Source organism: Scyliorhinus canicula, chromosome 12 (genome assembly GCF_902713615.1).
Source record: "Scyliorhinus canicula chromosome 12, sScyCan1.1, whole genome shotgun sequence".
In the NCBI taxonomy this organism is placed as follows: domain Eukaryota; kingdom Metazoa; phylum Chordata; class Chondrichthyes; order Carcharhiniformes; family Scyliorhinidae; genus Scyliorhinus; species Scyliorhinus canicula.
The window spans coordinates 104,746,136-104,760,632 of record NC_052157.1 but is presented as its reverse complement, the minus strand read 5'-3'; the positions used below and the strand labels follow the sequence as shown (position 1 = coordinate 104,760,632).

General features: G+C 45.6%; 1 protein-coding gene across 1 annotated transcript in view; it reads right to left on the bottom strand.

Moving 5' to 3' along the window:
• The window catches only part of LOC119974615 (protein spinster homolog 2-like), a 128,176-nt gene that overhangs the window by 102,648 nt on the left and 11,031 nt on the right, over positions 1-14,497 (bottom strand). Inside the window, exon 2 of the mRNA XM_038813648.1 lies at positions 1,003-1,068. Coding sequence (XP_038669576.1) covers positions 1,003-1,068 — 66 coding nt within the window. The remainder of the gene's footprint in view (positions 1-1,002; positions 1,069-14,497) is intronic.

Genomic DNA, 14,497 nt, shown 5'->3' with positions numbered 1-14,497 from the left:
AAGGGGTGACCTGATCAAGGTGGACAATATTATGAGGTGCATGAACAGGGTGGTTAGGGAGCAGCTTAGTTGAAGAGTCAGTCACGAGGGGACACAAGTTCAAAGTGAGGGGCAGGAGGTTTAGGGGGGGGATTTGAGGAATGACTGTTTTACCCAGAGGGTGGCGACGGTCTGGAAGGCACTGGAAGGGTGTGAGGTAGAGGCAGGTGGCCTCACATTCTTTCAAAGGTACCTGGATGAGCACTTGGCATATTCAAGGCCAAGTGCTCGTAAATGGGATTCGGTAGGTTGTTTATGTGTTTTTCACGTGTTGGTGCAGACTCGATGGATCAAAGGGCTCTTCTCCACTGTGTGATTCTGTGCAATTTGAATTCAATAAAATCTGGAATTGAAGATGGTCATGAAACCATTGTCCATCTGGTTGCTTTAGGAAAAGAAATCTGCCATCATTACCTGTCTGGCCCACACAAGACTCTGTGATGGACTCTGAAATGGCCTGGCAAGCCACTTAGTTCAAGATCAATTAGGGATAGGCATCAAATGCTGGCCCAGCCAGCGACGCCCGCATCCTGTGAATTAATTTTTAAAAAAGAGCCCAAATTGTGACATGTTAAAGTAACCACTGAGTTTTGACCTTCCTTCAAAATGAGTGGAAATTGAGGGAACTCAAAGATTTGTAATTCACAACTCTTTCTAAAGCACAGCTCAATCTTCACAATGTTAGTCAACCTTGTGATGTCCATAGCGGTTCACCCACTCTATCCCAGTCACAGCTCGTCTGCTGCAGTTTCCATTCTCACTTGAAATTCCACATGCAATTCAACTCTTGACAAAGTCTAGTCCATGCTCATATTCAGATGGTTAAACACAGTGCATTTCAAATCACTTAAGTGGCCACAGGATTCAGCTACTCACTGCTGGGCAACCGGAGAGACGAGGCCTGGCCTCTGTAGGTGAAACTTTGTGTTGTCAAAACTAAGTGGTTAGCGGCTGGTCACTAACCTGTGGGCAACAATCCGGACTTGCTGTCACTCACTCCAAAGTGTCTCTGGATGTCTGCCAGTACACCTGAGGATAAATTGAGAGAGGGAATTAGAGGATGAGAAAGAGCAAAAACTAATAGAAACTCATTAATGCATCCGGAATCATTTCGCTGACTCATTAATGGTAATGAATTCAGTTGATGGGATACAACACATTTACTGCTGATAGCCTCCTTGCTACAAAAAGATTCAGCTCATTATGAAGGGATCAGGGAACAGGATTTCAATCATGCTGTGGGATCAAGTGGGCTATAGTTAATAAGAGTCGGTGCTTAATCATTGGACCTGACCTGCTGTCAATTATCAAGGACAGCACGGCACTATCAGCAATCATTGACCATAATCGTGCTTTTAGTCCACACTTGTCACCTCCTCTACTCCAAGCTGCGAACAAATCATTCCTGAGTGTAGCCCACAGCAGCAATGAGCACCAAATGTGCCCACTCGTGAATTGATCGTGAAAGATTTTCCATGTTCAGGGGGGTTTCAAAGCCTGACTTTCCGATTCTACCACAAACGTGAATCTTTACTCCCTGGCGGGCAATGGACTCGCACTGATAATCCTTTAATTCATTCATGGGATTTGGGTATCGCTGGCTGGACCAGTATTTATTGCCCGTCCCGGAGGGCATATAAGAGTCAGCCACATGGGGGCGGCATGGCGGACAGTGGTTAGCACTGCTGCCTCACGGAGCTGAGGACCCGGGTTCAATCCTGGCCTTGGGTCACTGTCCGTGTCGAGTTTGCGCATTCTCCCAGCGTCTGCGTTTGTCTCATCCCACAACCCAAAGATATGCAGGGTAGTCGAATTGGCCACACTAAATTGCCCCTTAATTGGAAAAAAAATTGGGTACTCTAAATTTAAAAACAAAGTCAGCCACATTGCTGTGGCTCTGGAGTCACATGTAGGCCAGACCAGGTAAGGATGGCAGATTTCCTAAAGGGCATCAGTGAACCAGATGGGTTTTTTACAACAATCGGCAATGGTTTTGTGGTCATCATTAGACTTTTAATTGTAGGTTTCTAAAATTAAATTCAAGTTTTACCATCTGCCATGGTAGAATTTGAACTCGGGTCCCCAGAGCATTACTCTCTTTGATGTTAAAGGATTCTTCCTTTGTTTGGTTGTCTACGATTGGAAATGCTATCGCAATGTGGGAGGAATTCTGATCTGTGTAACACAGCTCCTGTACAAACTTCATAAAGAGCATTAAACCACTGGAGGCTGGAGAATTAGAGAATTAAAAAAAAGGAACCTGGCAGAAAAAATGCATAATTAATACACTATCAGTTATAAATGGTTATAAATTACGTTGTTGCGGAAGGTTAAAATCAATTATGGCAAATTTATTTTGAGAATTAGAATAAGAAGACAGATTTTTCTGCTGAGCATATTAAAATTCATGCATTTTCTCCTTCAAAAATGCAGCTCTAAATTTAATTTGGGACACAGGCATTGTTTTCTCCTTTAAATGCTTTTTTCCCCCCCATTCTTTTTTTAGTTTAATTTTCTCTCTCCCGTTTTCCTCTCTTCGCACACAAAAGCCCAGTGGTGGCAGTGTGCACTGACTACTCAAGGCACTGCAGCAACTCACAAACATTTCTTCAACTATCAATCCCAAACCCGTGCTCCCCAGCAGCCAAAGGACAAGAGCAGCAGTTGTATGGGAAGGTCATCACCTCCACATTCCCCTTGAACTCACACATCATCCCAATTTGGAACCATGTATCACCGTTGCTTCATTATGTGTGGATCGGGTGGCACATGGTGCAGTGGTAAGCACTGCTGCCTCACAGCGCCGGGGACCAGTGTTCGATCCCGGCCCCGGGTCACTGTCCATGTGGAGTTTGCACATTCTCCCCATTTCTGCATGGGTCTCACCCCCACAACGCAAAGATGTACAGGGTAGGTGAAGTGGCCATGCTAAATTGCCCCTTAATTGGAAAAAAAATTGGGTGCTCTAAATTTATTTTAAAAAAATTGTTGGATCAATTCCTTCCCTTACAGCACTGTGGAAATCCTTAGCACATAGGAACAAGGAGAAGCCATTCAGCCCCTCGAGTCTGTTCTAACTTTTAATGAGATCATAACGGATCTGTGGCCTACCTCCATACACCAACTTTCATCCCATATCCCTAGATACTTTTGGTTAACAAATATCTGTCAATCTGATTTAAATTAACAATTGATCTAGCATCAATCACCATTTGTGGGACAGAGTTCTGAACTCCAACAACCCTGGTGTGTAGAATGACTTAATTTCACCCCGGAAAGATTTGGCGCTAATCTTTCGGCTCTGACCCCTGGCCCAAGACTCGCAATCAGTCGAAATAATTTCTCTCCATCCCATGGGTTTCCGTTAATATCTGACAAAATCGCGGGGAATTCACCCCATAATCTCTCCTCACTTTCACCCTTGGCGTTCTGGTTTCATTCTGGTAAATCTACAGTGCACTCCATAGTCAAATTCTTCCAATTAGAGTATTTGTCCGTTATCCCTCCTCTTACTCCTACCACTCAGCCAACCTCCAAACCAGGTCAACAACCTGCCTTCAACTTCATAAGCTTCACCTGAGTTAACAGTCTCTTATGAAGGAATTAATCAAATGCCTTCTGGAAGTCCATATAAATAATGTCCATTTCCCTGTTCACTCCTTCAGTCACCTCTTCCGAATGTTCGTCAGACATGACCTACAAATCCGATCTGGCTTTTGTCTGACCGGGTGTTCAGGCATCGTATCCATAATTATAAACCCTGGTAGTTTCCCGATAACAGGTGTTAAGATATCTTGTTTATATTCTCCTATTTCCCTCTCTCACCCTCCTTAAATAGGGGAATGACGTTTAGTTTTCCAATCTAAAACAATGGTTACTGAATCAAGAGCACTTTGGAAGATTATAGTCAGGCCCTCTGCACCAAATAGACTACCCACATTGCTGAGGCTCAAGGGAAGACCCATCAGCACCTTCTCTAGGGATGTTTAAAAAAAATTATAGTATCCAATTTTTTTTTCCAATTAAGGAGCAATGTTAGCCTGGCCAATCCACCTACTCTGCACATCTTTGGGTTGTGGGGGTGAAACCCATACCGACACGGGGAGAATTTGCAAACCCCACACAGACAGTGACCCGGGGTTGTGATCGAACCGGGGTTCTCGGGGCCATGAGGCAGCAGTGATAACCACTGCGCCACCGTGCCGCCCTGCAGCTGGGGATGGTTAATAAATTTCCAGCGTTGCTCATATCCCGAGAATTTATTAAAAGACTCCATGTTCCTCGGTCTCTGCCAGCACCTTCTATGCAGTTGTGCCAAGGTGATCTTGTTGACTTGCCCTCCAACTTGGTCTCCATCCCCGTGGCAACATACCACACTTCCTATCAATATAATATTCTGGAACCCGCAACGTAGAGAATCTTGAAGCTACAAATCCTTCGAATAGGTTATACCCCAGGACACAAGGCCATCAAGGGCACAGGTTCCTTACGGTACATATACACCTCACAAGCAAAACATCCTAATCACTCATCACTTCAAGACCTTAAAGTCCATCACTGCATTGGTATCAAAAGGAAATGTCATAACTCTGTTCCACATCATTACTTCAACAAGAACCATCTCCTTTAACCCATTAGTCAATCCGAAGTTTGAGGGGACAACTCCTCTGTCCCTAAGAATGCCTACTTTCAAGTCAGAAACTGGGAGCTAGTTTAGGGAAAAAAATTTCCATTTGATTGGCTAGAATCCAGTTCCAAATCTCAAATTTCTGCCAATCAAGATAGGATCACATTGAACAAGAAGGGGTTGTGACAGATTATTGTAGCAGCCCTCCTTCCCTAGGGTGTCCCCATCCTTGTAATCTCATTAGTACCCCTCAGGGGCTTATGAATGCAGCCCTTGTTAATGCAGGGAACGCGGCAGCCATTTCATACACAGCAAGATCCCACATACAACAATGTAATAATGAACAGCTAATCTTTTTTTTTTTAAATTATCTTGGATGCGTGCAACATTTGCTCTAAGCTGCGTGGATACACAGCAATGCAGTAAACGGGAAAGTAAGTAAAGTCTCCATAGTCCCAGATGATTTTAGGCTGCTTTCCCCTTTGAGGGAGAGAGCTGACTGGTGGTGGTTTCACCCGAGGGTCACCACATCTCAGATGAGGGCAAGGTCGAGAAGATGGGTCCTTCATGGATACCTCAGCCGGTACAGGAACTGTAGGCCTCGCTCCACATCACGAACAAGCTGTCCAGCGGACTGAGCTACCACACAGGGAACAAATGCACAAGCAAAAGCCCCTTTAAGATGCACAAATATGTGGCCCCTCGGCAATCGTGAAGGGGCTGAGCAATGTAGCCAATGGACTGCGCACAGCGAATGGAAATTAGCAGGGACATTGGTTGCGTGGTCAAACCAGGTTCACCCGCAGCTACCGTGCTGGCTGAGAATTACCACTATAGACCAGGAGTTGTGGTAGGAAGTGTGGCTTAAAAAGGAGATCCAGGGCAGCACGGTGGCGCAGTGGGTTAGCTCTGCAGACTCACGGCGCTGAGGTCCCAGGTTCGATCCCGGCTCTGGGTGTCCGTGTGGAGTTCGCACATTCTCCCCGTGTTTGCGCGAGTTTCGCCCCCACAACCCAAAAGATGTGCAGGCTAGGTGGATTGGCCACGCTAAATTGCCCCTTAATTGGAAAAAATTAATTGGGTACTCTAAATTTATTTTAAAAAAGGAGAGCCAACAAAAATAAAAATCTGTTGACAGGAAATATCTTTGGAGTGGCTGAAAATAATAACCAAATTTGGCACTGGGTTTCTAAATCTGGAAGAATCAGCACCTTTGCTGATTTTGTGAAAGGGAAATTTGAGTGTAGTTATTGAGATTATCTGATCGAGTTGTCACTGCTGCGTTACACTTTCCATATACAATGGGACTGTCACTTAAAGCGGGACTGCATCTCGCAAGCATTTCCCCTTCAGTCCTAATGGGGTTTTAAGTGTAATTCCAAACCATAAACTAACTCGGACAGACAGACTCAGGAAAAACACTTACTTATTTCATTTGGTGGCTTAATCTGCTCATCAAACATGAAGTTTGCAATCAAAGTAGCCCACTGGATAGGCAATCCTTCCCCAAACATCCACTCCCTCCACCACTGATGCACAGTAGCAGCCTGGTGTACCATCTACAAGATCATAGAATCCCTACAGTGCAGAAGGAGGCCATTCGGCCCATCGAGTCTGTACCAACCATTTGAAAGACCTCCTATACAGGTCCAATTCTCGCCCTATCCCCGTAACCCCACCCAACCTTTGAACAGTTGTGGGCAAATTAGCATAGCCAATCCACCTAACCTGTACATCTTTGGACTGTGGGAGGAAACCGGAGCACCCGGAGGAAACTGACGCAGACACAGAGAGAATGTGCAAACATGGAAAATGGAATAGTGTAGGTCAGATAGGCTTCAGATGGTTTCACAGGTCGGCGCAACATTGAGGGCCGAAGGGCCCGTACTGCGCTGTAGTGTTCTATGTTCTATGTTCTACCATACAGTCGCCCGAGGTCGGAATCAAACCCGGGTCCCTGGCTCTATGTGGTAGCAGTGCTATCTACTGTGCCACCATGCCGCCAAGGTGCACTGCTGCAACTTACCAAGGCTCCTTGGTAGTACCTCCCAAACCCACGAAAAAATGAATTGTGTACTCTAAAAAAAATTTTTTAAATTATAGAGTCCGCTCCCCTCTGACCGCACAAGGCCTTTTCACCCATGACCTACCTTTACCGCCAACTCCACCCTGCCCACAACCAAATTAGTCTCTTGGAAAGATGTCACCAATGTATATGTCATTGGTCTATGTCCAGCATAAGCTGGCCACAGTGGTAGAATTAATGGACCTAGTTATGAAAAAAACACATGAAAAAAATAGGCCCAAAAAATGTTTACCTCATCGATTTATCAAAGCAAAACATATCAAAACAAGCTGTGCCTAAATTGGAACCACAGAAAAGTTATGGTGCAGAAGGAGGCCATTCAGCCCATCATGTCTGTACTGGCTCAACAAAAAAAAAGAGAGAAAAAAGAAACTAGCTGCTAATTTAAATGCAGTTTTTCAGCACCTGGTCTGTAGCCTTGCAGGTTACAGCACTTCAAATGCAGATCCAGGTACCCTCGCAGGCAGTGAATTCCAGACGCCCACCACCCTCTGGGTGGAAAAGATTCTCCTCAGGCCCCCTCTAATCCTGCTACCAATCACTTTAAATCTGTGTCCCCTGTCAGGGGAAAGAAATCTTCCCCGTCTAGGCCCCTCACAATTTTGCACACCTCAATTAGGTCACTCCCTTAGCCTCCTCTGTTTTAAGCGAAACAACTCTAGTCTATCCAAACTCTCCTCATAGCTGCAATTTCAAAGTCCTGGCAACATTAAAAGACACTTATCCCACTGTTGCATTTCATTTTTACTGCATTATGGTAAGTTTTATTTAAGTAAAACCTAGGTTTGTGGTTTCATTGTGGGGCTTTCTGTAGAGAGTGTGAAGGGGCACCAAATATTAACAAACTCTGTATGGAGACTACGCAATGCCATCTCTCATAGGGCCCCAGGTGAGGCGAGTGAAAGTCTGAGCTAACTCAATGTGCCACACAATAAACACGTCAATTTGAGTCGGTGATTATTGCCCAAGAGAAAATAGTGGCGCTGCCACAAACTGGGTCGCAGAAAGATATGAATAGTTAAAGAGGAGCATGTACTGATATAGGATAAGAAATAAATTACATTTATATAGCACCTCTCACAACCTTAGGGAATCCCAAAGTGATTTGTTTTGAGAAGTGAAGTCATTGTTGTAGTATATGAAAAGCAATGGGCAAGTTACACACACACCACAAACTGCAATGAGATAAATGACCAGATGGGCTGGATTCTTCGGCCACGGCCGTTGCAAGATCGGCATGCACGGAACGCGGACCATGTAACGGTCCATTGACCTTGGGCGGGAATTTCCGGGCAGACGTGCCCGAAGAATCCTGCCCGATATTCCATTTTTAGAAATGTTAGTTTAGGGATAATTGTTGGTCAGAACATGGACCTCGCTGCTCTTCCTCAAATAGTGACGTGGGATCTTTTCCAGATCAGACAGGGGCCTTCTTGGAATGGTGCCTTAAAAAAAACACAGAACCTCCGACAGTGCAGCATTCCGTCAGTACTGCACCAGAGTGTTAGCCTAGATCATGCTCTCAAGCAGTGGGGCTCAAACCCATGACTGTGGGAACTGAGGGGAAGAGTGACGCCACTCAAAGCACAGCTGGCATGGGCAGGAAGTGGACACACCAGCAAATCCTGTGGCTGTCTGTACTACATTCTCTTTGGTTCTTCGCAGTGTGAGCCCACCTCTGAGGGTCTGACTCAAGTCTGGCATTGGGAGAATGTATGCTGTCAGAAGTGCATTCGATTCAGTTGGTGAGTCTGCACCACCCAACAGTGTTCAAACATCATTCAGAAAGATTGTGTGTTGGGTTTTTCTGACCCCATGGGCTCATAACTGGGCAGCTCATCAGCAATTTCTTTCAAACCTTAAGGAACGGGTGGTCGTGGAGATAGATGCAGTGACTAACCTGCACTCTCTGACTTACCTAAACTGGCCCAACTGATCAAATTTAACATCCCACATTTCCTTCCATGACAAGAGTGATGACACTCCACCAGCACATTATTGGCTGCAAAGCGTTTGGGGTTTCCCCCAAGCTCATGAGAGGTGTCATTAAAATTCCAAGTCTTTCTTTCCTTCAGGATGCTGCTTCACTCCAGGAATTTTGGACATGCCCAAACTCCAGATTCAGGGTGTACTTATATTAACTGAAAGCAAATTTTACTGCGAGTGCACCCGTAAACCAGTGCCGAGGTCTGGTGTTGGAATGGGATTGTGAAAAAGCCGATCAAACCGGTCATCTCCGACACTTTTCGAGTAGCGTTTTGGCTTCGTTCAGGAATTTCTGAACCCCCTTCCTGATACCTATTACCAGCATCTCGAGGAGAATCCCAAGCATCCAGAAGGCTGTGGAGGCCAAATCACTGAGTGTCTTTAAGACAGAGATAGATAGGTTCTTGATTAATAAGGGGATCAGGGGTTATGGGGAGAAAGCAGAAGAATGGGGATGAGAAAAATATCAGCCATGATTGAATGGCGGAGCAGACTCGATGGGCTGAGTGACCTAATTCTGCTCCAAGACACTCGAGTGGTGTGGAGTCGTACCTTGTGTATACCGGTGTCAGTGTAGTATGAACATGCCAGAATCAACACGGGTACCAGGAACCAAAGGGCTGTTCTATTCCAATGAGTAAATAGCTCACTGGGGATTATAGGGGTTGGAATTCCCTAATACCAAAAACAGGAAAGCCATGATCATAGGATTCCAGTAAAACTAGCAATTAGGAGACTTATTATAAAAATCTTGGCCACGCGTGGTGCTTTTGTTCAAGGTTTCCCTTCAGCTTTGTTTGAATTGAACTATTGAAAAGTATGGGATGGAAGGTCTGGCGAGGGTGTAGGACAGAGACTGCCTGCCTCACTCTCACAGAAACCTGGTACAGCTCTTGTGGGGGGGAGCAGTGAGAACGTGCTGACCATGTTTTTAAATCAGCAGTCAGAACAAGGAGGGAAACCCCAAAAATGGGAGCTGCGAAGGTTAGAGATGGGAAATGCCCCGAGAACAGAGCAGCTGCACAGGATGCTACATGATCATTGATATCATTCAATGGGAAAGTGGTGGCGTAGTGGTATGGTCACTGGACTGGTAATCCAGAGACCCAGGGTAATGCTCTGGTTCAAATCCCACCAGGGCATATAGATGAATTTCAATTATTTTTAAAATCTGGGATCGAAAGTCTAATGCTGCCCATGAAACAATTGTCAATTGTTGTAAAACCCATCTGGTTCATGAATGCCCTTAAGGGAAGGAAATCCGCCATCCTTCTTATCTGGTCTGGCCTACACGTGACTCCAGACCCACAGCAATGTGATTGTCTCTTAAAATACCCTCTGAATTAAAGCAATAAACGTCATCTCCTGTAAATGATCTTATAAAGATTATCAATGTACACAACGTGTTGGATAACATGGAAACATTAACTTCAAATATTGGCAGGTATATTAGCTCCTGAGGGAATGAGTTCTAAACACACAGTATATTGACACACCTTCATTACCTGCTAATGCACTCTAATAAAGGACGATTGATGGGAGTTTACATACTGCCAAGGATAGTCATTCCACTTGCACTTACTGTTGTCATTTACACCTCTAAAACACAGTTTGGTCTGTTCTGGAACTGTAAAAGACCCATGGCACTATTCGAGAAGACCAGGGGAGTTCTTCTTGGGTGCCTGGTCCATATGTACATATCAACCTTTCTGTGAAGCAGGTACTGATGGTAATTATTACACTGGGGGTAGCATATCCCAAAGTGCTTTAAAGCCAACAAAGTCCTTTTGTGGTCACCGCTGCAATGTAGGAAATGAAGGAGCCGACTTGCGCATTGTAAGATTCCACTAACAATAATGATGTAAATGATCAGACTATCTGAACTAATGATGCTGATTGAGGGATAAATATAATAATAATAATCTTTATTGTCACAAGTGCAAGACATGCAGGTTAGGTGGATTGGCCATGCTAAATTGCTCTTGGTGTCCAAAAAGGTGAGGAGGGGTTATTGGGTGAAGGGGATAGGGTTGAAGTGAGGGCTTAAGTGGGTCGGTGCAGACTCGATGGGCCCAATGCCCTCCTTCTGAACTGTATGTTCTATGTTCTAAGTAGGCTTACATTAACACTGCAATGAAGTTACTGTGAAAAGCCCCTAGTTGCCACATTCTGGCACCTGTTCGGGTACACGGAAGGAGAATTCAGAACGTCCAAATTACCTAACATAAGCACGTCTTTCGGGAGTTGTGGAAGGAAACCGGAGCGCCGGGAGGAAACCACAAAGACACGGGGAGAACGTGCAGACTCCGCACAGACAGTGACCCAAGCCAGGAATTGAACCTGGGACCATGGTGCTGTGAAGCCATAGTGCTAACTAGTATGCTACCGTGCTGCTAAATAACGTAGGGGAGAACTCCTCTGCTCCTGGTGTAGTAGCACAGGAAATTTTACTTCCACTTGAGAGGGCAGATGGTTTCTCGATTTAATGCCTCTTGTGAACGGTGGTACCTCCAACAGTGCAGGACTCCCTCAGTGCCACCCGAGATTGCGCACTCAAATCCCACGTGTGGGACTTGAACCCACAACTTGGTGACTGTGAGGTTGATGGGGGGGGGGGGGGGGGGGGGGGGGGGGGGGGGGGCGCGTAGGAGCCCCCTTTTGCATTAGTGAACACAAAACCAGAAAGTAAGCAGCAAGTTGGTCAGTGGCCTTTGCAGAATGAAGTGCACACATTCAATGGCTGCACCTCATTTAAGGCAATTCTCCCCTGGCTGTAATATTGAGAACTGTAAGGCTCTGTAAGGAGACGCTGTTTCCTGTTAGAGGAGGAAGAGGCCCTGCAATTGAAACCAAGATGGTGTGGAGATAGCAGAAGTGTAGTGTCACACTCATAGATTCAGTCCCAAAGGCAGGTGTAGAAAGGCAATAAAGTTGTCAGAGCCACCTCCATCCCAATGTGTGGATTATGCCAAGACACCCTCCACCGGGCCCTGCACCGCCTAACCCCCCCCTAACTCTATCTTCTGAAGCCTACTCCACAACATTCTTCACACCCATTGACCTCCAGGCACGCCCATCCCTCTGTCTCCGTGCTCCTTCACATTCCCAACTGTCAATCCATCTCTAATGGTGACCATCATTCTTGTGCAATGACATGCTTCCCCCTCACAGTCACCCTCAACAAAAGTTGTCCATCCGTCTGTTCAAAACAATCAATTCCTCTCGGTCTTGGATCTCTTATTTCCCTCTCGGAAGGAGGAGAGTGTACAGAGAGAGGCAGAGAACCAGGGGTGATCCGACTGCCATCTCCATCCTGATAGCTGCAGATTAGGAGGCATCGAGCACTAGTGGAACCTCAGTGTGCCTGGTTGATGAAGGTAGTGAGCTGGTGGATTCCCAGCCAACTGCTGACAGGATTAAATATCAGACAGCCACACGGCATCCAACATGCATGTTGCCTTGACGTCAGCAGTGGGTGAAATATGATTATGTCCACAATGATTAACTTGAAACATATTTGCTTTCACAGCTCTAATTTGTGACTTTAACCTGGTGTATGAGGGGGTGCAGAAGGATAATGATTCCTCAGAGGAGGTGGCTTACTCCGAGGGCGCACACATCACAGGACACACGTAGACCATGTCGCAGCTCAGATACTCACACTTTGGTGGGACTAGTAAGGAAAGAGAGTTGGGTTTGCATCCGGTGACTCAGGCATCACCAGTAAGCAGGCGTTTGTGTTGGAGGCAGGGCCTGCAGAGGAGAACCCATGTCAGAGGCTATAGGACACTTCCAAGATCTGCTGGACAGGACAGAGAATGTGCTAAATAATTTACCAACGAATTGTCAATCTCCCCCCTCCTTTCTCTGGCACGCCCGCACACTCCTCCAAGTTTCAATTCACTCCAATGAGTGAGGGACCGAATGCCTCTGATGCACCTCATTAATAAACATTGAAAATGGGCATGTTTATTAGTACAAATCATGGGATAAATTGCCTAATTTATTCAGGTACAGGGAGTAACCCTTTCTCCATTCAGCCCCGGAAACAATATTTTTAATGATCTGGCAACAGTCTTTTGCAACGGCTCATTAACTGTGTAAATGCAATCACTTAAAAAAAAAACAATTGAGAAAGAAGCCAAAATGGGGAATGTTTTTTTCCATAACCGAGTGTTGGCAATGGTTACATCTAATTGGGTAATATTCAGAGTGTCAATTAAGTATATTGTACACAGTTGCCAAATCCGATTGGAACTTCCAGGAAAATGTTCATCACATGACCTTCTGCTCTCAAATGCCCCATCCCGCCCCCCACCCCCCATTGCTCACTTGACATGTCCATCATCCCAGCACCCTTGCCTTCCCATGCCGATAAATGGCTGACAAATTGGAAGGATGCTGAATGGCCGGCTGCTGCTCCGATCCTCAACATACTGGACGGGCAGAGTAAACCAGTGTAACAAACGCCATCTCCCAGAAACAAAGGGTTAAGCAGAGGAGGAAATGTCCATTCTCCCTCAAGACAGAAACAGATAAGCTGTGAGGTATGAAAGAAATGCTACAAAGATCATAGAATCCCTACAGTGCAGAAGGAGGTCATACGGCCCATCAGATTTGCACCGACCCTCCAAAAGAACACTCCCTTTGGTCCAATCCTCTGCCCTATTCCCTAACGCCAACTAACCTTTGGACAATAGAATCATAGAATTTACAGTGCAGAAGGAGGCCATTCGGCCCATCGAGTCTGCGCCGGCTCTTGGAAAGCCTACGCCTCCACCCTATCCTGTAACCCCACTGAACCTTTTTGGACATTAAGGCAATTTAGCATGACCAATCCACCTAACCTGCACATCTTTGGACTGAGAGAGGAAACTGGAGCACCCGGAGGAAACCTACACAGTCACCCGAGATCAGAATCGAACCCAGGTCGGTGGCACTGTGAGGCAGCTGTGCCAACCACAGTGCCATTGTGCCGCCCCAAGATGCCTTGTGGAAATTCACATTGCTTCAGTAGGAGGCGCTATACTGAGTGGCGATTAAGGGGCACATTGGTGAGACTGTGGAAGCAAGAGCTTTATTTTATCCTGAGCCCCTACTGTCATTGTCCTGGCAAATCTCCACGGTGCAGGCAAGTGCCCAGAATAGAAGTGTTTAATTCCTCACCTTAGTGAGTCTAAAAATTCAACCCCCAAAAATACATGAAACAACCTGACAGTAACACACTGTAAAACTAAAGATCTTTGCACCCTGTGCATTTACACATTCCAGCTATTTTTACAGCTTGTCACATCAGACGCAACAGAAAAAAATTACCAATGCTCAGTTGGAGAGAGTCACTCTGGACTGTTTCACAAACAAGTATTTTTTTTTTTTAAGCGGTCAAATAGGCGGGTGAATTGTGAAAGGTGCGAATTCACATCACAACGATGCGAGCTGAACAAAATCAGAAATGCACCAGGCAACGTTCAAACTATCCAAAGTCTTTCAAGTCACACAATGTAGTCAATGATAACTGAACAGCTTGCTCAGATCCCACTGAGGTAATGATACAACATCACACAGGGAATCCTGAAGATGGACTGATTAAAGTACATTTGACAATAATTTTGCTGTTTCATATTGTCATTCCAAATCATAGGACAGAATATAATTTTGATGCAGTAATCATTTTGCTTTGAAAGGGAGGATGATTGTTTGAAAGCCTCTTGCTGTGGATGTGTTGGGGGGGGGGGGGGGAGTGTAATTGATTTTTTTTC